The following is a 21,366-nucleotide window of genomic DNA, read 5'->3' on the forward strand; positions in this document are numbered from 1 at the left end:
CTGTGAGGCCAACATTGAGTGCAAATGCAGAGAAAAATCGAAGTCTTTTCAAATCTGATGGTGTGAATATTTGCTAAATGTAGGCTGGGTTGTGTTGCAAGAGAAAGGAGATGTTATTAAGTGGGATTGAATGAAGTAACATGCTGGAAACTAGGTGTTGGCTCCCTTTATCCTGGGTGGGACAAGCACATGTTAGAGTCCCAGAAAAAAGTGGAAGTGAAGGGTGAGTGGGTTTGGGATTGCATCACCTTGAGGTACCCTGGCTTTCAGGAAACAAAAAGGATTACCATTGAAATCTCCATATTCAAAGGAGAGGTAGGACTGGTGAATAGATGGTTTGGTCCTGCAACTTTTTATTTCCATTGTTTCTCCTTCCAAGGGGAATTTTTAGTCACTGTCTGACCTCTTTCCCTCTTGCATGTCTAATCATTCAAAAAAGAATCAAATCTGATACAGAAGAAACTTGAATGATCTGCTTTCCTTGTGGTTTAGAATAAACGGTGGAACCCTTTGTGGTTTAGAATCAACAGTGGAACTTTCTAGAAGCAATTTTCTGTTTATCTTGTTTTCCTTTGTCCTTACTTATTAAATTACATGGCAACTGTTAGATTATGAACTCCTCAGAGCATGGTTCTTGACTTCTAAGTAGCCAGTAGAACGCCACATATGCCAACAGATCTACATAAATAATGGCAGATACTGGAACTGAGCAAATCTATGTCAGGAGATCAGAATGCAGAAAAACCCTCACTTCTGGTATCTCAGGAAAAAGAGAGAAAAAAAAAAAAAAAAAAAAAGCTTTAACCTTTCTCAGATTTCACCCAAAGATTTAGCAAGTTAAAAGTCTAACAAAACTGGTGGAAGAGTCAGGCCTTTCTTCTGAGTCAATAGAAAAGGAGCCACCAAAAGTACAAGAGCTAAAACATTCCTCAAATGCGGCAATTAATAATTGGCTCCTTCTTTCATCCTATGATATAAACCATATTTTTGGCCTTTGCAGAAAGTGTGGAAAGCTGTATTAAATTGGAATAGCAGTGTGATACATTCACTTTCAGTGGGTGTACATGACTGTGAAAAGGACTGAAAAAAATCCATCTTTTCCATGATGCATCCAACAGCCCAAAGTCCTTCTTAGTATGCAATGGCATCAGCCCAGTGACCTTCAGCATCTTGCTTGGTGGCTTTCAGTGAATAGGCTGTATTTCCCTCAAACAGTATCAAAGCACGATTCTTTTCAGCAACATAAGGATGTTAGTGGCATGATAGAATTGAAAAAAAAAAAAAAAAAAAAAAAAAAGTATTATGCTCTATCTTTGCCCTATTCTGTGTATGCTTGTCTCAGATTTCCTCTCTTTTTCTGGTCTTGCCATTTGTGACTCAACAAAAACATACTTTCCTCTCAATGGATTATCAATTCTACCACAAAACAAACAAACCAACAAACAAGAGAAAAAAATCTCTTAATTGATTTTACTAAATAAAAAAAAATTAATAAATTTTTGATTTATTTTAAGAGTCTCATGTTTTATATCTTTAGATTTTTGAAGTGGGTTCTGTACATGGGCATGTATGCAAGTTTTCCATAGTATATTTTCCCCAGTATTGTCTGTGCAAAGATTATTCATTACTATCACACTGATCTGAATTTTCATAGAACTTATGAGAGTAACAGGCTCAGACCTCTCTATATATCTGTAGCTGAAGTGCCCAAAGAATAAAAAAATAAAAATAAAAAATAAATAAAAAAGTTTTCCAGATGTTTTTGTCTAGGTTACTCCAAAATGAGCACATCTAGGTTTAAAATATTTGCTTCAAGGACACACTAGGGATGTGGTTGAGTCCTGTTGTCATAAGGAAGGCACAAGCTGCAGGACAACTTTAATAACATGCAGTGAGTATTCGCATTGCCAACACTAAAGTACAGTTCACAGGAGTTGTTAAATTCCAGTTGTCAGAAGCAGAATAATTTCTGCCATGCTTCTATTTTCCTTTTTTTTTTTTTAATCAGAACCTGTAACAGTCCTGACAGATATTAATGATAATGATGACACATCAGACGCTGGGGGATGCAGTTCTGCACAACTTTAGAGGCAGCAGTTATAATTCAAAAATCTCTCTCATAGTATTTATTCTTCAGCAAAGAGAAACATTTTTGTAAGGTTCTCCTGGCCAGTCAGTCGTTTACCGTTTCCACTATTTCCTTAAACTACCAAAGTCATGAAGGAAAAGTTTTATAATTGTATTTTGCTGTTGTTTTGACTGCCCTTATATTTACTGCTTACCCACAGACTGGTCAGAAAGTGTTTCTTCTGCATTCAGAGCCAATAAACCATTTTCAGTGTCAACTCTTTTGGAGCAGGAGCTACCTTTTATTCTTGCAGATTATGCAGCAATCAAGTGTATAATTGGTTCTAAAGTAATAAAAGTTATGTTTCACAGCAGGTGCAATAAGAAATCTCAATTTCAGTGAAATGCAAATACCAGGGGAAATGAGGAACAAGTCTCTCAGTCCTTACCATGTTAGGACTTTTCAGGTGCTCTCAAACCATGAATGCTAATGCTGTTAAACAGCTTGTTGTTATAGGTATTGCTGTCAAAAAAAAAGTGCAATACAATTTAGAGAAATATTGGAGTTAATTCCTATATAAAACATTTGAATGATAGATCCTGCTGCACAGGGCCAGAACCAATCCATTTAATTTGTTATCAAATCATTTCAACACTGTAGCATAATGTCTTGCTAACTACGTTATCTAGATGCAAAATGATGTTTAAGTGATGACACTTGGAACTAAACTGGAGTGACTCCTCTAATTAGCAGTTTTTTTCCTTTCCTGAATTTGTGCCTATCATGCCAGTTTAGTTCCAGGCAGAAGGGCTGCACAGATACCAAGTGAGGAGGACAATTTTCATAGGAGGTACTGAATCATCCGTTGTTCCTAATCCAGCAAATACTTTGAACTGCTGTCTATATTGTGGGTCTCTTTGTTTTTACTATTATTTCATAGATGTTTATATCATCATCTTTAAGCTGCTGTTCTCTCACCTTTTCTTTTCACAATGATCTCTGAATTTGTATTTAGCTGTGGTCTGCTGTATGTAATTATTCTGGCTTGGTTATCTTGTTAGTTGCAAAGAATAAGTGGTTCCCTCCTTTCTAAATCGCATATATGCCCTATTTAGAGTTAGAGGACAGCTTTTTGCATGATTTCTGCATTCTGGTAAAAGCATGAGTTTCATAAACCTTCCCTTCATCCCCTTTCCCAGTGTTAGAATACAGTTTTTAGGAAATCCCCAGTGAAATATATTACACTGAAAAAGTAGTGGTTTGTAGTGGGGTTTTTTTTGGTTGTTTGAGGTGTGTTTGTTTGGTTTTTTTGCTTCCCTTTGATGCTCTGCTCTTTGGTTACAGTGGCCTAGGTGCCCTACTTTTTATTTTTGCACATGCTTGTCACTTTCTCTGACATCAGTAGATTTTATGTGTACAGTCCTCATTCACAAAAGGGAATATCTGGCATGCTCAATGTTGTGAGCTCTGCTGAAAATGGTTGTGTCCTTTCCCATTTCAGCATTCTTGGTGATGTGTTTTCACCAGTGACAAAAGAGTAAGACATTTAAGGTAAGTGAAGAGGTTTCAATAAATGTTACTGAAAAATGATACAGGTGATTACTATAAATAACTTGTTGCCCTTTCTGTGGACATGAAGGATTTCAAAGAAAAAATTCAATTAATGATTTGCCATAGAAGTTTAAATAAATCAGAGAAAAGTTCACTTCTCTTACATCTGAATAGGAGACAATAAGTTCATATAGCATTTAGGGCATCACCCCTAGAGGATCACCACTGCTATAGATTCTCTCCAGGTCTTTGTAGATGTTACTTTTTTCTGGTTTAGTTACAGCATGAAGATGGCAATATAACCCTACCTCCCAGTGGATGTAAAGTATTAAAACATTCAAAATTATGGATATGCACACACGGAGTATATCCCTACCAGAAATATGTGTACAGATGGTTTTGCTAGCTCAGACAACTTTCTCTCTTTTTGTCACAGAGCATCTTGTTGCACTACAGGGCAAGTACTGAATTCTCTTCCATTATATGTTACAGCAGCTCATTGTGTGCTTCTGAAGTTGCACAAACATGCAAAATTCCTGACAGTGCAACATACCAGCACACAGCCATTTCCACTGAAAATAATTCCCTCCTTGAGATCTAAAATCTTGATATTGTTTTAAATTCGGTTGTGTTAAGGGGATATTAAGCATGTATCTTCTGGTTAGGAGCATTTTCATTTAAAAAATCTAACATCCAGAAGCGTATGCTTGGTTCTGTACATAAGTGTTTCTGGCATCTTTTACAGCTGTGGTTTGTAGACATAGTCCATTAAAATAAGTACTTAGAAAGTTACAAGAAAGCTGCTTTTTTTTTTTTTTTTTTTTTTTTTTTTTTTTCATGAAAATAGTTTCCTTTTACTTCATAAAGCATCAGTCATTAGTAACAGTATGTTTAAATACTATGTTTTAGGATAGTGCAAGCAGACTAGTAGCACAACCTAAGAGACTGGAGCACAGCTCACCTTTGTTTGCAGAGGTGGTCTTGTGTTCCTCAGACATGAATCAAAGTTATGAGAAAACTTCAAGAACAATACCATTAGGTCTACTGGTATATCCTGTTCAGCTCCTGGAATAAGTGTTTCTGGTTTCTGTTACTAAACAACATATAAAAGAGGAATATTAACTCTGCAAGGACAGTCGTGTACCTGGAGGAAACCAGTTGCCATTTTTTTATGCTGGCAAGTAATCTATGTGCTCCTCTTAGCTAGATATTCATTCTATAACACAATAAAATAGCTAAAATGAAACACTGTATCATCTCACATTAAATAATCTAATTTATAGTGATGCTCTACATAGACATCAGTGATATTAGGTTACAGAATACAAGATAATCCATCAAGTATAACTTAAAAGCAAAATCAGAGCTCCATACTAAATGGTACATTTACTGATACATACTTTAATACAACAAGGCAGTTATAAATTAAAATAACCCCATTAGAATCCAGGGCAAGAAATTCCAAGCAGACATGGTTCTCTTTGTCGATGTGAAATAAACCTTCTTTTCTTCCTTGAAGAACAGAAAATAGGACAGAAAATTTTTCTTAAAACATACCTATTTTTAAATCTTCCAAGTCATTATAATTGCTTATTTGGCTGGACTCCGGTGGATTCTAGGTGTGATTAGAATCTGTACATGATGTTATGGACTAGTATCTTCACAGAACATAAATAGAAATAGAATGTATTTGTAATGATGAAATGACAAAAATATGAAGAAGAATGTTGAAATCTGAGCAGAATATTAATGCAGTTAAGGACTTAGGCTGGGAGAATGAAGACAAAAATCTCTTCTGTGTCTTTTTTTCCTTTTTTTTCCTTTTTTTTTTTTTTAAAAAAAAGCGGGGGGAGTGAGAGGAGGAGGGGGAAATGTGTCTCTAGATCATAGAATTCAGCTGTTACTCCTATAGGCTATTATATGGGACTTGAGTGCCAGTTTAGATTGTTTCTAAAGACCTTAAGAACCAGAGGATCTTGCAAACTCTTCTGTTTTCCAAAGGGAACCTTAATATTTCTTGAGGAAAAAATCACCAAACTTTACTGAATGCTACAGACATAGATAAAATCACAAATGTGATTTTAGTAAGGTTTATATATAAGATTGTCATTCTTAACTGTTCCTAAGGAGGAATTGCAATATATAGGCTTTATATAAAATTCTTAATATATATATATATATTATTTATTATTCACAGCAGACCTGTATTTTCCCTAGACTTTCCCTAAGCATTCTTGTTGTCCTTCATGTCACTTACAGAAATCACCTTCAAATAGGCTTTGGTTTTCTGAACTCCATCCATACCCAGACAGTGTCTCTATATTCCTTCCAGCTCATCTGTCCACTTTCTTCTACTTTTTGTATGCTTCCTTTTAATGTTTGAGTTGGGTCAGGAGATCAGTGGTCATCCACACAGACTTCCTGCAACCTTTGCTTGATTTCCTACAATCAGAATTAATCATTCTTAAGCTTGGAGGAGGGAAAACATGAAAATCCAACAGCTTTCATTTATCCCTCTTCTCTCCAGATCCTTGTCTCATGGAATTCTTCCAGGCAGATCCCTGAACAGGCCAAAGACTGTTCTCCTGAAGTCCAGGGCTGTTATCCAGATCCTGAACTACATGGTGTCTGTGGCCAAGGCCGTCCCCAGCTTTCACATTCTGTGCAGTTCCTGCAGTCAGGTCCACCTCTGATGTTTCAGTCTTCTGCCTTTTTCTCACTGCTCACTGGTGAACACAGTCTCCACCCATGCCTAACTCCTGTAGGCATCTACACCAGCACCAATGATAAGCCCCAGCCATCCCTGTAACCCCAGACCTAGAGAGCCAAACCCTTGAGAGCTTCTTCTGGCTCAAGGTCTTCAATATGTGAGGGTAGTTGCTCCAGTCAGTGCTGGATACCAAACCTGAGGTGGTTACAAGCCACAGACTATCAGAGCTATCTTTACCCGGCAGCCACAGGCACCCTGATGTTCTTCAAGCTTTCCAAAAGCCTCCAGTAACTCAAAAGGTCAAAAAGTGAAGCCTGGAACCTGCTGCACAAATTGCTGCATCTCTGGGGCAGCCAGGGCCTAGTCACTGATAGTAGAAATAGAAAAAAACTTCATTTGAAGACATGAAGGAATGTTTTTCCATTCCCTCTGGCTTCTTAGTCTCTTTGTTGTCCATGGACAATGAAAGCAAAATTAAGGTCTTAACATTTATTTCACAAGGCATACTTTTACATACATTTTACAGGTGATAACTCTTCTGTGCTTCATTTGCTAGATGCTGTCACTGCATGCAACAGAGTTTTCATTTGTATTTTACAGTAACTCTGATGGTTTTCCTTTGCAGAATCAATTGCATTTCCTTTCATTGCATTGATCTCCATGCAGTTAATCTCTTACACTACTAATATCAGATGTGTACAAGCCTTCGATCTCCAATGAGGAGTCATTAATACTATTTTTGAAGTGTTTATGGATCAGCACGGTTCTTATATGCATCAATCTGTACTACTGTATTCTCAGATTTTAGTAGTCCCCTGGGGGCAGTTACAGCTTCTTTATGTTGAAAGCCTTCCCACAGAATCATTTTAATACTGGCATAGTCTTTGCTTTGGTCTATAAACACCACCTTTCCCCATTTCTAGATAAAGGGTAAGTAAAGTAAACCTTAGCCCTGCCTAAAGTAAACTTTGTCTGTGTGCTGCATACCTTCAAAAACTGCTATGCCTTCTAAATCCTTGGCTTTGGAAGAAGTCATCTTCTTTCCTTGATTTAAAGCAAAGCTAAATACTTGTATGAAAAACTGAAACTGTAGCCGTCTCTGTCAACAATTTATCAAGATGTGATTCTCTGCAATGTGTTGATCATGTGGAATACTTTCATTGGTTCATCACTAATCAAAATAATGACATTTTGGTTTTGTAAAGAAAAAGTTAACTTAAAAAAATATTTATTTCTTTCCATTGTTATCTCTTTGTTATCTGTCTCATTCCTAAGCTGCAAAAATGAACTGTGTGGTGGGGGAGAATGCAAATACTTTGAAGATTTTTGACTTATTTCTTTATCCCACCTGCTATCAAGTTATATTTAAATGGCAACTATAAAATCCTAATTAAAATACTAGCTGTTATTATGTATTTTCACTGTTGAGGGCCAGTTTATGATTTTAATACCCTTTTGAATAACTGATGAGTTGGTGTAATCATATCATGTGCATTAAGGACAACACTCATGACAGAATGCAAACTTTGATGTTCAACTAGCTTCCATTAATGCATTTTTTGGTATTCAGAAGATCAGCAAAGTATTCATTAAATTGTGCATAGTCAATGAGCAGCAAGCTTTAGAACTGATTTTGAATTGATCACACATTTCTCTGCTGCAGTTGATGTAAGAATGATCATTGCAAAATGCCAAGACCTTTTTGGTACAATGCTTGTCAAATTTCCTTGATATCCCAAAGTGAAAACACAATTATCATATCTCCTTCAAGATTCTGCATGGACATTGATGGGCATGCTAATTCTGTGTAGTAAGGACAAGTTTTAACTTGGGCAAAACAGCAAGGGAATCTTTCCCTGTGCAGCTTTTCATTTTCACAGTCCTCAGCTTCTAAGTTTCATAGGGTACGGGAAAATCAAAACTAGTTCAAGCGGGGCTGTCTCCAAATTACTTTAATGGAATTAGAGAACACTATAAAATGAGGCATTGAGGCATGTGAGGAAGGAAGAGATGCACATTTTGTATGCACATTTTCAGGAAGAGCTTGTTCAAAACTATTTGTGTTTATGATCTGACATGTCCAATCCCCACTTGCATGCCTTGGCTGTTAGATCCCTCAAAAAGTGTACAAGCAAAGAGGTAATTCTTCTCTTGTTCCTGGACACATCATGAGGCTAAAGATGTCATTTCTTTTTTTTACTTTTTTTCTTTTTTTTTCTTTTTTTTTTTTTTTTTTCCAAGTATTTCAGACCTATGTGATGTGTAACACCATATAAATATCTTTATATCTAATATACAGTTCACTTCACAACATGAAATTTTACCAGCCTTTACTTGAGGGAGGAAGGGAGGAAGGGAGGAAGGAAGGAAGTTATCTCACACTATGAAGTTTAAAATGTCCTTGATTAGTCTGTGAGATTGTTCACATGCACATTTGATTTAAGAAATAATTGATGGAAATAGAATGATTTGGGGTAGTAGAATCCCCGTTTATATCCCAGGGAGTGTTGCAGGCCTACTTCACTCAAGGACTGATTAACCGTGCAGTAGTCTGGATCTACCTCAAGAGATTACATTCATTTACCCATGTGTATTCTCATTGCACTTGTTTGGAGAAATGAGTGCCTGCTGCTTAAGAAATTTGGTGTGATTGACCTGTAGGTAGAAAAGACCAAAGACTTTGGCATGTCTAATTTTAACAGCATCAAAGCGATAACCACTGAATATATGCTACAGTCCTTCACTTGGGGTTGTTCCTCCCTGCAGCAGGAGAGGGCTTTCAGAGATGATGAAGGGTGTGCATGAGGAAGCCTAGCACTATGGAAATACTGGCTGGGAGCATGCATGTGCTGCCATTGTCATCACAGAGCTAATGGGCCAGATCTTGAGTGGATGAAGGTACCCAATGTTTTCTGTTGGTTGTCTATATTCAGTGGAAGTGGTAGTTACATAACTTATACGGACTGCATTGATTGACTTTATTTGGACTCAGAAGCACACAGACAGCCATCAAAGCTGCTGGAGAAGGAGAATCCCATGGAGCTAGGCATATTTTATCTTCCTTTAGTTCTTCGCTGGCACCTGCATCCCCCTGCTGAGTGTACTTGGCATCTCAGACAGACTGGATCGTGCCTTTGGAACCACATATTTACAAAAGGTGACAAAAACTCATGTACAAGGTGAGGCAGGATTGATTCCAACCAGTGTGTACTGGCAAATGTACAGAGTAGGATACATACGAGAACCATTTTTCTTTGCTATTTCAGCAAAACAAATGTTACAGTGGCTGCAGTTCTGCCTTTGCAGAAGGAAATATGAGTTCAAGTAAGTATCTTGTTGGAGCTGACCATGACTCTGCAAGTAATTTCATCAGCTGAACATGGAGTTCATAACAGGACAAGTAGCATTTTAGATTGCTTCTCTCTCAAGTATTCACAAGCTTATAATAGTCTACCTGATGTGAAATGATAATAATAGTAAGGATGATCTTATGGTTAATGCATTGGAATAGAGATCAAACTGTCCAGGTTTGACTCATGTTTTTTTCCAGTGTTCCTATGTGACATTGAAAACTGGATTTGCCTTCTTATATATAGGAATAGTATTAAATATATGTGGCCTCTAGATGGTCGTCAGGAGAGCACAGGTTTCCTATGTGTCTTGTCTATCTGCAAGATGATTTAGATAAATGAAGGGGCTTAAAACAGCTCTGGGTACCTGTGTTTGAGCAATTTATTCTTGTCTTCAGTGTCTCTACTTTTTTTCTTCACTTGTTGAATGGACACAACAGTGCTTATCACTAAGATGATATGCTGTTGGGTAGGGACTGTCTTTTCTGTGCATTTGTTCAGCACCTAGGACAATGAAGTCCACAGATAATTACCTTTACAAAAAAAAAAAAAAAATTACTGATCTGCAAAATAAATATAAGTGTTTCTTAGACAGAATTTTAAAATGAATCTTTTATTTTATTTATTTTGCCAGAATACTCCCTCAGTAAACTGGTTTGACAGTTTATTTGCAAACTTCTGTATAGAGGGAAAAACAAAACAATACAAAACAACAATCTGAAAATAAAAGAAGGTTTTAACATTAAAAATAGTAGACAATGAAAAACACCATGTTGGATGGAGAAAGAGTAGCATGTTGATTTATTGAGACTATTAGGAAACTTGGCCAATTTGTAATTTAAAACAGTTTCAAGAGAAATCTTTGTGCTTGTCTGTATATGAAGACCAGGTCTATTGACAAAACTTTCTATGTGAAATAGAAAAACTTTTCATGTTAACTACTCTCTGTGGTTAAATCTTGTGGACTGGCCTGGCAGTGGAAAAGGTCTTCTGACATGTAGAAAACATTCATGCTTCTACAATGTACCAATAAGCTAATAGGCACTGAGCTACTAAGGAGATGCTAAATTTGAGTGATGTTGCCCATTACGTGACAAGTTATATTATGTTAGAAAATATGAGAGAAAGAGAACACCAACTTATAATTCTACCTGAAAGCTGGAGAATAAGTAGAAGCAGTAAAAATACAGATTAATGTGTATTAGCTTATTTTATCTTGGTCTTGAAGAAATATGAACCTTACTCACCTTTTTGGCTGTAAGGAAGCAGGGCAAAATAACTGGAAGAGAATATGTAATATCCTTCTGCTCAAAATAGTTGGCCACTCTGACCTTTGCAGTGGTCTTAAAGAGATTATTTTCATTAGATTCCAGAAAAAAAAAAAAAAAAAAAGAAAAAAAAAAAAGAAAAAAAAAATTGTAAGTTAAACTGTTGAAAAATAGCAGTATTCTAATTACTGCATCATAATTACTTACTACCACTCTGGATTGGCTTGGTAGAGAACAATACTTAAGAAACCTTTAAGCAGTCATAAGAAAAAGAAAAAAACAGTTCGAAATAAGTTCTCCTTAAATCAGTGTTGTTACAGCTCTTGTATGTTTTACATGGATTAAGTTTATTTTGTGTTATTTTAAACATTTATCTTACTGTATAAATTTATTTTACTGGATAAATGCTTAATCTTTGGCTTAAAGTTCTCTTACTGGCTTAGGCTGGTGGTTCAACCAGCCTAGTATTTTTTTCTTCAGTATCAGTTGTGTCACATAAGGAAGTCAAATGGCTTGCAGTAATCAGTTCTAATGTAAGTTGCAAACAGGCAGAGGTTTCTTCCCAGCCCTAGTAAATTAGTGCTGTGTTGATACCTGAGGCTAAGGGGGTTGTAAGTTTATGCTGAAAATTTCAGGTGATATCCTGAGCACCATAAAGCTAAGAGCAAAATCCACATCGAAATTATTACCCTGGGAGTCAATGAATACATTAAAAAAAAAAAAAAAATCTGAGTCCCAGAGGACATTCCAGTTATCTTTGTTAAGACATATTTATATCATTATATATATATATATATATATATATAGCTTAGGGATATGGTTTAGTGGGGACTGTTAGCGTTAGGTCAGAGGTTGGACTCGATGATCTTGAGGTCTCTTCCAACCTAGAAATTCTGTGATTCTGTGATTCTGTGATATATATAATGCTTTTATAGCATCCAGCAGGAAGAGAAGGAAATTCTTTCTTCTATTACATCCAGTGGCAAGGAGTTCCATACATTAATTCTGCTTTCAGTGGGAGAGAAAATATTTTTATCCATTCTTTAAAAAGCTCTCTTTTAGCTTTCATTGGTTTCTGTGTTGTTTTGGTTAATAATAATAATAAAGGGCAAAAACAACATTCTTTTCTGTCCCATCTTCATTTGCTTGTGGAGCTCATGACTTACTTGTTTATTCTACAGAATTAACTATTTTAGCTTCTTCAGTCTATGTAGGGATGTTTCTGTTCTTCTTACTTCTTTCTGAATATCTAATTTTTCCTCTGCATTGAATGTGTCATAACCAAAATGAGCATGGTACTCAACCTGCAGTTATCTCCTTTGACCCATTCTGTTTTCATTTTATGTTATTACAGGACTGATATGTAAAGGAAGCATAAAACAATGTGAAAATGATGTCCATATATTTTTTAAATTATTTTTCTTTATACAGATTTCTTACTCTCTAATTAGCTCAAAGGATTGACTCTCTGATAGAAAGTACTACTTTAATGTAATAAAATCAAAACAGTGGAAAATATTATAAAGGTATTTCATAAAATCATCTGATATCTTTCTAACCCAGGCTGTGAAGTAATCCAAAGACATTTCTTTTTTGATGAATAACTGAAGTTCAAAAGCTTTTTCTTAATTTATAAGATACATTACACAAAAATCTTCCTTGTGCTGCTTCAGTTATCCTTTATCTTGATTATGCTTGACATTTTTAGGGTACAAGACTCTGTAGTTAGGAGGATAATTTTAAATTCTCTATGAGGTGCTGCAGTTTGGCTCTGAATTACACAGGAGACAGTTTGAAGTCAAAGCACTATATTATTTTCCATTGCAGCTACCAGATACTGCATGCAGACTGATTAGTGCAATGAAGCTTTGAAAGACAAAACAGTGAAGACAGGAAACATTCGCAGCGCTTTACAAAGCAAAGGGCAGGAGCAGGTTGTCATTCTACCTTATTTATTTTTCCTGTAGACTCATTTAAAATTTAAGGCAGTACAAAATACTGCAAAACCTTCCTTTGCTGGGCAAGAAATGGTTCACATCACTTGAATAACTCCACCTGATTGTGTGCCTGTTGCAGGAGAGACCCCCAAACACCCACCACGTGGGTAGACTTGGAGGTTTGGGTTTGTCTTACAATAGCATCCTTAAGGTGCAGTAAGAATTGAGAACAGGTTTATTGAGTCCCAGTCTGACCAGGTTTCCCTCGCAGTTTTACCAGTACGTGCCACCAAGGTGTTAGGAACCATTCAAGATGCCTCCCATGGACACTGAACACGTAAAAACAGAGGAGTGCAGACCTTTGCCTGTGGCAGGAGAAGCTGCAGAGCAGGATGGTGTGATGTGGGCTGTCCAAGCAATGTCCTTGTCCCTGCAGCCATCCTATGCTGCCTGCCCCTCTTCAGCCTCCTAGCTGGACTCCTGCTCTTACTATTGGTGTTGCTGCTACTGATGCTCCTTTGTTTATACTGATTTTTATTTTTGACTATGAAAAGAAACCTAGCATTTTTCTCAAAGTGACTTTTCTGCTCAGCCTTCCTTAATTTTATGTGCATTTAAGTTTCAACAACCCTCCCATGCAGGCTGGTTAACACATTAAATTCTTTACTCAGTGTCCCTTCTCTGGATCCTCTGCGTACTAAACATTAAGGTACTAAAGAGAATGTAGTATCTTCTACAATGTATATTTTACTTTCAAAAAATAAAAAATAATTAAAAAAAAAAAAATGTTGCAACTTTTCTTAGTTTAGAAGCCCTAGTAGGCAAAAAAAAAAAAAAAAAAAAAAAAAAAAAAAAACACAAGTTACCGTTCCAGTCATCCTTTTTAACCATAGGCAAATCCTCAATAACAGCTGGCAAAATTAAGTTAGGACCTAAATTTTCTTCTGGAATCTTTCCAGCTCATCTTTAGGTGAAACGTATACTGTAATAGGATGTGAAACAGGAGTTGAAAGTAAATATTTTTCCCAATTCTATCCTTTCATGAGAGTAACATGAGAAATTGCATTCTTGTATCGTGGTACAGACACCTAACATTTGTTCCAATATCTCCAAGGCTATAAATCCCCATCTGTAAATGTCTGCTGAACTCTATTAACAGTTTGTCTTATAGTCTGTCTGTGTTTCCTGATGCTCTCTTCAGTACATCTTTGCAGTATGAATGGAATTTAAAAATATTTTAAAAACAAGACTAGGATGCAGTTCTCTTTGAGTGGAGGAGAGGAGAAGATCTGTTTGTTATGGATGACATTAAAGCATCTAAGCAGATGATGAAGACTGATACAATAGACCAATATAATTTTTATTTATTTATTTTTTTAATGGCTGGCTAAAGTTTTGCTCACTTTGTTTACTCATCAACTGTTAAATACCCAAATGAACTGCCTGATTCCAAAAAAAATTATCTAGGAAACGTAATAATGCGCACAAAAAATGGGAGACATTTGGGAGACTGATGTTAGCCCCTTGACAATCTTGGGTTGAAATTTTATAATTGATAAAAAATTTATATTGATACATTCTTGCTCAGTTCTTGTTCAAGCTGGAGTTGCTAAGAGGTTGGACCAGGTGATCTTGGAGGTCTCTTCCAACCCCTGCAGTTCTGTGATTCTGTCATCATCCCCAGGAAGAAGAGCTGGGGACTGTGGCTGGGACAGAGGTCTAGGGCATCCCTTTGTGTCCTGCAGTCCCTGGCCAAAACCCCCATCTTCCCATACTTGGTTCCCCATGTGCTTCAGTCCCATAGGCTGCCCCACTCTGGCAGCACATGCTGTCTTGTTGCAGTTCCATTAAAACTGGACGCAAAATTGTGTAAGAGGTTGCTGGTCCTGTTTTAAGGAAACAGGAGCAACTGGAAACAAGGAATACACAGTTTCCAATAACCAGTTTAGTCACCATGTAGCAACAAAATCAACTCTGCAAACTGCTGCTGTGTCTTTGCCCACTTCTTGCAAATCCATAGAGATGGTGTTCCTTGTTTCATGCCCTCATTGCACTGTTCGATTTCTGAAATGAAGACAAGAGTAAGAAAAATAAAGCTTATATTGAAGGACCAAGGCTTCATCTTGTTGTAAATTAACATCCTTCTATTAGTCGATGGCATTGGAGGCAAGCTGTGGAAATCCTTTTTTGACAAAAGACGCTATAAAATGTGCTATGTGATTTTTATACTGCCAATTATTGTAAAAGGAAAATGCAACATTTTATAACAGAGCCACTGCTTAATGCTGTTCTCTTTTTCTTTTTCCGTTCAAATTAGATATTTATCTTTGAGAATAACATCTATTACTGTGCCCATGTGGGGAAACAAGCCATCCGAGTGGTCTCCACAGGAAAGGAAGGTGTTATTTTCAATGGGCTCAGCGACTGGCTATATGAAGGTAGGACACAACATTTAGGGCAGCAGTTAGTTATGAGCTTAAGTTACACTCTAAATCTACAGAACTGTCTAGAATTGGATGTTCAGTACTATATTTCTGGGGACGGGTGGACCACAAGCTGAAAATTTGCTATTCTAACGGTTGTCTGAAGTGCTGGGCTGGAAATAATGTGAAATGATGTCAGAATTCTGTTTTTCAGGCTGTTTTTCTTTCCTTTAGTCCAAAGGTAATAAATCACAAAGCATTAATGAACAGAGCTGCTTCATTATTTAATGGCACCTGCAATCACTCAGAGACGTGCCAGTTGTCAAATCACAGGAAAGGACAGAAGCAGGGAGGAAGAGTGGTTTTATTTTAAGGAAAGAACCTAGGAAACAATTTTACTTGATTGGTTGTTTGCCACAGCCCTAGGTGGGCTCTGGAAGCTGCCCAGATCTTGACAGCTAAAAAATTTCTTAAAACAGACAGGTCCTCACAGTAATTGCCTTTCTTCCCTTAAAAATAGGCTGGATGGGGCAGAGGGTCATTGCTGGAGCACTACTTTCTTTTGGTCCTTTCGGCTGGCAAATGGCTCTTTAGATGTCTGTGAGCAGCTGCTGCAAAATAATCTTGCCTGCTTACTAGCCTAAGAAAAGATTGCAACCACCTCTGTTCTTTCGGGGAACATAATAGCCTTTTACAATAATGCTCAAGCAGAATTAAAATTAAAATATATAACAGACACATACACACAGCACGCTTCCCTCTCTCTTGCTGGCTGATGCTGCCAGCAGTTTCCCCAAGAATCCTGTTTTGGGGACCTGTCAGTGTGACATGGTTTCTCCCTAAAGTTACAAGTCCCAGAACATCCTCCCTCAGGTCCCAAAACTGCCACTCAGAGAAATCTGTCTTACCTCAACAGACAAGCCTATTAACTGAGCCCTGCTGGTTGCTTCTAGTTTCCTTGAGCTCTAATGGAACAGAATAGGTTGCCAAACAACATTCACCATCAATTGGTTTTTAAAATATGAAGTCCTCCTCAAATTATCGTATATCATAGCTAAGTCAGGGATGTTGGGCTCGAAATGAGGGAATTAAAATCAACTCTTTCATTTATCATGCCCAAGAGAAACTATCAGCATTCAAACTAATCAAACACATCGGTGGAAATCCCTGATACCCATTTAGATTACTTTTGGTATTTAAACGTATGTTGATGTTGTACCACAGAATATTTGCAAGTTAATGTACTCCTTTCAAAGCACTTTGTAAGCAGGGGAGTGGCTAAGAAGTTGCAAAATGCTAATTTTATTTATTTTTTTTCTATTTCTGAATTTGTTGCTGAAGTTTTGGGCTGGCCTATTTGACTGTACATCAAGTGAGCATATTGGTACCCATCTTTTGCTGATAAACATCATTTGGTACATAAGGTCTTATGGAGTCTTGCATGCAGCAGCATATTGACAGGAGAAGTTTGTCACACCAGTGAACTCCAAGCACGCTGGCCAGCCTGTGATGACACTTGTGTTTTGCTGACACGTGTTTTATTCAATTACTGGATTGCTCAGGCAATTTCTTGGCTGACATTGACTTTCAGGTTTGTCCTTTATAATGAACTTACTTGTTAACTGTATGTTAATGTGCTAGGATAATAAATGAACCAAATACTGTCTGCATATAACAGGCCAGGTTCAGTAACCTCTTTGAGCAGCATGTATGGAATAAGACCACTGAACCTGTCATTCCCTGAGAGTTTTGTGGATGTCATGACATAACATCCCTTTGGAAATGGCACTGAGTTTGAGTATATACATTTTATGTTGAAATGAAAACTTGTCTTACTTCACAAGCAATGTAGAGAGAGACCCACAGGAAATGTGAGACGCGTGATGGGTGCAGAACCTGAACTCTAATCCAGAGCTGGACCGTGCAGGCTGAGCTCCCTCTCTTGCATGGCATCACTTGTGCAGTCTTCACAGGGGTAAAGCTGGGACTGGAGTCAGGACTGAGGATTTGTGGCAGATGTGTGAACAAGCTGTGGGGATGCAGGATCGGATCAGTCCACAGCATCCATGTGTGTGCAGTCTGAATGTATGCATGGATGGATAGAGAAGGATCCCAGAAGAAATTAGGTATTACATGGTGGTAGGTGGCAAGGGCCAATGAGAGATGGATGACATCCCTACTGGAGTCTGGGAATTCAGGTGTCACGGTCAGCAAGGCTGAAACTGGGGTGCTCTGCTGACCAGCACCCTTATTTTGCCAAATTGTCTCAAATATTTTGCAACATTGTCTCAAATATTTTGCAAAATTTGTCTCCATTTCTTGGATCCTTCCTCTTCTGGAGGGATAAACCAAACAAAAATGTAAGTTCAAACTCACCTGACTGGGATTGTTTAAGATCTGAGCAAGGATCAAAATTTACCATCCTAGGCCTATCTTTCATCTTCCCCCATCCCCGCTGATGTTTGGAGGTGTTTCCCTTGGGTCTCCTTCACAAAGCTAGGTGGGATGCTCAGCCCCACATTTGCCTGCACCGCTACCATCTCAGTGCACTCTTGGGATGGGTGCTAAGCATATGCAGAAACCTCATTCCATCTGTGCAGCCACCTCCAGCAGATAGTCAGTGAAGGAGCTGCGAGAAACGCTGAAACAAGATCACAGCAAGTTCAGCGCCTAGCTTTCCCCTCGGGTGCTCTTTTAGCTGCTGAAGTTCACCATCACCTGCAGCAGCAGCAGCCGAGCCTCCCCAGAGCGCCTGGAGCTTGCTGTGACGGTGCATGACCTGCTTCTCGCTTTTCCTAAATGCATTGCCAAAAAAATAAAAAGTGAATAAAAATATTTATGTTTTCTATCTGAGGCAGCCAGTTTTAAACATTTTTAGCCATAATCTTTAAGAGCACATCACCACCAGCCCACCCCTGCCTTTTCCCATGCAACCCTCCTGCTGTACCACATGGCTCACAGCCCCAGTGCCGCCTTTCGGGGTACCTCCTGACGGCCCATATGAATAGTGGGCCCAGGGGAAACACTTCTCTTCATAACGTGATTGCTCATGTCAGGACAGAATAGATGCACTGTACTATTAATCATACATTTTTTCCTAAGTCCAGAAGCAGAGCAGAACTAGAGGAGATTTGACAGGCTTTTTTTTTTTTTCTTCTTGCCCTGTAAAAATGCAGGAGTTCATTTCAATTCAAGTTAAGCTCTGCTTTTGTAAATCTGCCAAAGGGGAAAAAAAATTCTTCATGGTATTTATGCTGATCTGTAGACTTTTGATAATATAGTGAAAAACATTTCAAATCAATCAGAGCTTAATCTACTTACTGCATTTAGCTGGAAGGCTATAGATTGATGCATAGATTACTTAAACATGAAAGCATAGATTAAACATGGCTTTTATTACTAAAATAAGCATTCACAATGTTTTCATATATTCTGACTTAACGTTTTCAGAGCTGTGCCTGATAGATGCTTATACTAAAATGTAGTTACACCCTATAAGAGAGCTTTTAAAGTTATGTGGCTGAAACCAGCTAAACATTTAAACAAATAGCACCAGCAAAGAGTTCTTTATATTTCACTGTTTGCTATATGACCAATGTTGGTTTGAGCACATATTTCAGGAACAACGAGGCTTAAAGATAACTTTTAAGCTAGTGGTGGCAAGTACAAAGTATTTTCAAAGTGATAAAATAAAAGGTATTTATATATACTTTATATATGTACTATTTTATTAAAAGAATTATGCATTTTAACAAGTACAGTGCAGCTAAAGCCCATTTCATTTAAATGCTCTGTTACAGAAATGAATTTGACAGAAATGAATTCTGCTGTGGTGTAATTAAAGGGTCTCCATTGGCTACCAGACACAGGGGGAGGCTGTTGGATGCTGTGCGACAGGGTGGCAGAGGGGCTGTGCTGCAGGTTGCCTGTGTGATGCTGCTCAGTGACACAGAGAGGATGCAGTGTGCCTGTGCTGCAGTTTGGAAGCTCGTCCAGTTCATTTGTGTAGGGGAGGGACTCCATTTCCCTGATGTTGTATCCTGGGAATTGCTGAATCCTGCCAGAGCCTGTTTCAGGCTCTGGCATACACATAAAGTGGCTCCGCTGAGCAGTACAGGGACCTTTTCTGGGCTGCACTGCTCTAAAGTCCTGGGGTGACCTCCTTTTAGCAAGCCTGCATTCACAGACACGGCTCTACAGTTATGCTCTGCTGCTTGGAAATCACAGAGGAGCAGGACACCAGGCGGGCTCCATCCCTACACTGATGGGAAGGGAAGGATGGATTTTTACCTACAGATGGGCTAATCCTATCCACAGATTGTGAAACTGATTTCCTTTTGTCTTGCTGTTTGTGCCCTCAGATGTAAAAGTAGTCCCTTACGAGCCGTTATGTGACGTGATCTTCTGGGCACATTTTGTTTGAGACTGAGAGACTTCAGTTGGAAAAGGAAAAAATGCACGAGTTACTCATTGCCCCGTATCCCCTCAGAGTGATCAGAAAGATTTGTCCTGCCAGTCTCTAAAGATCATCTCAGAGCAAGCATTCCCATTCAGACTTGGTCCTGGCCTGGTGGCTGGGACGTCTCCTCTGGACCTCTTCTCATCCTCAAGACAGAGGAGCATGTCTGAGAGGCTCACATGGCATTCATTTAAAACTCTTATGCAATGCGAGTTATACGTATCCAACATTTCAAATGTTCTCTGTTCTGTTGAGCTTAATGCATTGTAGTGTTGCTCTGCTTTATTTTTGGCTGGGGAGCAAGAGGAGCAGTGAAAAGAGACTCCTTCAGCCGTGACTCGTATGTCTTATTAATCTTCATTCTGCCTGCATCTTGCTTCATCACCAATAGATCCTCTTATATGACTTTGCAGTGACACCTGGTGGGAGAGGCCAGGATGTCATCATCATTAAGACAATGAAACTGCAAAATTTTTGCTGCAAGATGTAGTGAAAGACTCCCAATTTCCCCTCCCATAAGTTTCCCTGAAACTCTCCTTGAGCTTGTGGGAACAACATACCCAAAGCTACTGGCTGATTCATGCTAATAGTGTTTCTGTTCCTTTTCTAGACAGTGCAAAGAGAGAAAAGAGAATGCAGTAATAAAGAAAAATCTCCCATAACTTAATCAGCATCTCAGAAAAATCAGAGAATATATTTAGAACGTGTATGGCTGGTCTCAGAGGTGCTGTGCCTGGTAACAGCTGCCAAAATAAATAGCATTTCTTTTGAAAAGTATCTTTTATGCTTATAGTATTTCAAGCAACTGAAGTAGATTTATTTCTTAAACTTGGAAGTATTAGTCCTGGGAAGCTGGAAATGGTCTTAATACTCGTTAAGTGCTAGATAAGTCTGCTGAGATAGTGCCCTGCTTAATTTCCTAAGTTGTCTGTGTGCCCAGTTTGTCATTGTATAATTCGAGAACTCTGAACTTCTGCTTGGAAACAGGAACTTTGGTGATCAAATTGAAAAGGGACATTCATAATTAGACTGAAAGCAAGCAAGTCCCCAGATTCCTGTTCAGTGTCACCAGAGGAGATTAGATATTCTTACATCTGGTAGTATAAGCCTAGCCTTTCCCAGTAAGCAGCTCCAAGGCTTTGGGGGGAGGAAGGAAAGAGGGGGGAGTATAAAGAACTAGTCTGAGACATCACTGAATTTTTTAAGAACCTCTGGATAAATTAATCTCTCATCAAAAAGATTCTCAAGCCAGGGCTCCAGACAGACAGAGAGGCCAGTCCTAATGGGACTACTAATGAAGCAGACAACTCCTTTTGGACAAAAGATGTGAAGAATCACTAGGGCAGTGAATGGTGATTCTCGTTTGTTTTTAAGAACTTTCACATTTTCAGGTAAAAAGAATTTTCAATGGAGGTGGGTAAATGTGCAGTCCTAATTATGTTCCATTAAAGAGTAAAGGAGCAAGGACCACAGAGGGTACTTGGAGATGTCTTTAAATAGTGCCACAAATGCACCCTGAGTCCCAAAATCGTTGGCGTGTCCTCAGGAATGTGCTGGTGCTATTTGGGGCTTTTGAGGAAGCTGCATGGAATTTTTTCCC

The 21,366-nt window shown here is 38.2% G+C and overlaps 1 protein-coding gene across 7 annotated transcripts in view; it reads left to right on the forward strand.

Annotated features, from left to right (window-relative positions):
• Positions 1 to 21,366, forward strand: part of DPP6 (dipeptidyl peptidase like 6) — a 551,222-nt gene that overhangs the window by 451,399 nt on the left and 78,457 nt on the right. For 6 of the 7 annotated variants that reach the window (XM_032181652.1, XM_032181655.1, XM_032181650.1 and 3 more), the window contains exon 8: positions 15,202 to 15,322. In XM_032181652.1, the coding sequence (XP_032037543.1) occupies positions 15,202 to 15,322 (121 nt within the window). Of the gene's footprint in view, positions 1 to 15,201; positions 15,323 to 18,431; positions 18,462 to 21,366 lie in introns of those variants that run through there. The other variant, XM_032181656.1, reaches the window with a different exon arrangement.

The sequence above is a fragment of the Aythya fuligula genome, chromosome 2 (assembly GCF_009819795.1).
Source record: "Aythya fuligula isolate bAytFul2 chromosome 2, bAytFul2.pri, whole genome shotgun sequence".
Lineage (NCBI taxonomy): Eukaryota > Metazoa > Chordata > Aves > Anseriformes > Anatidae > Aythya > Aythya fuligula.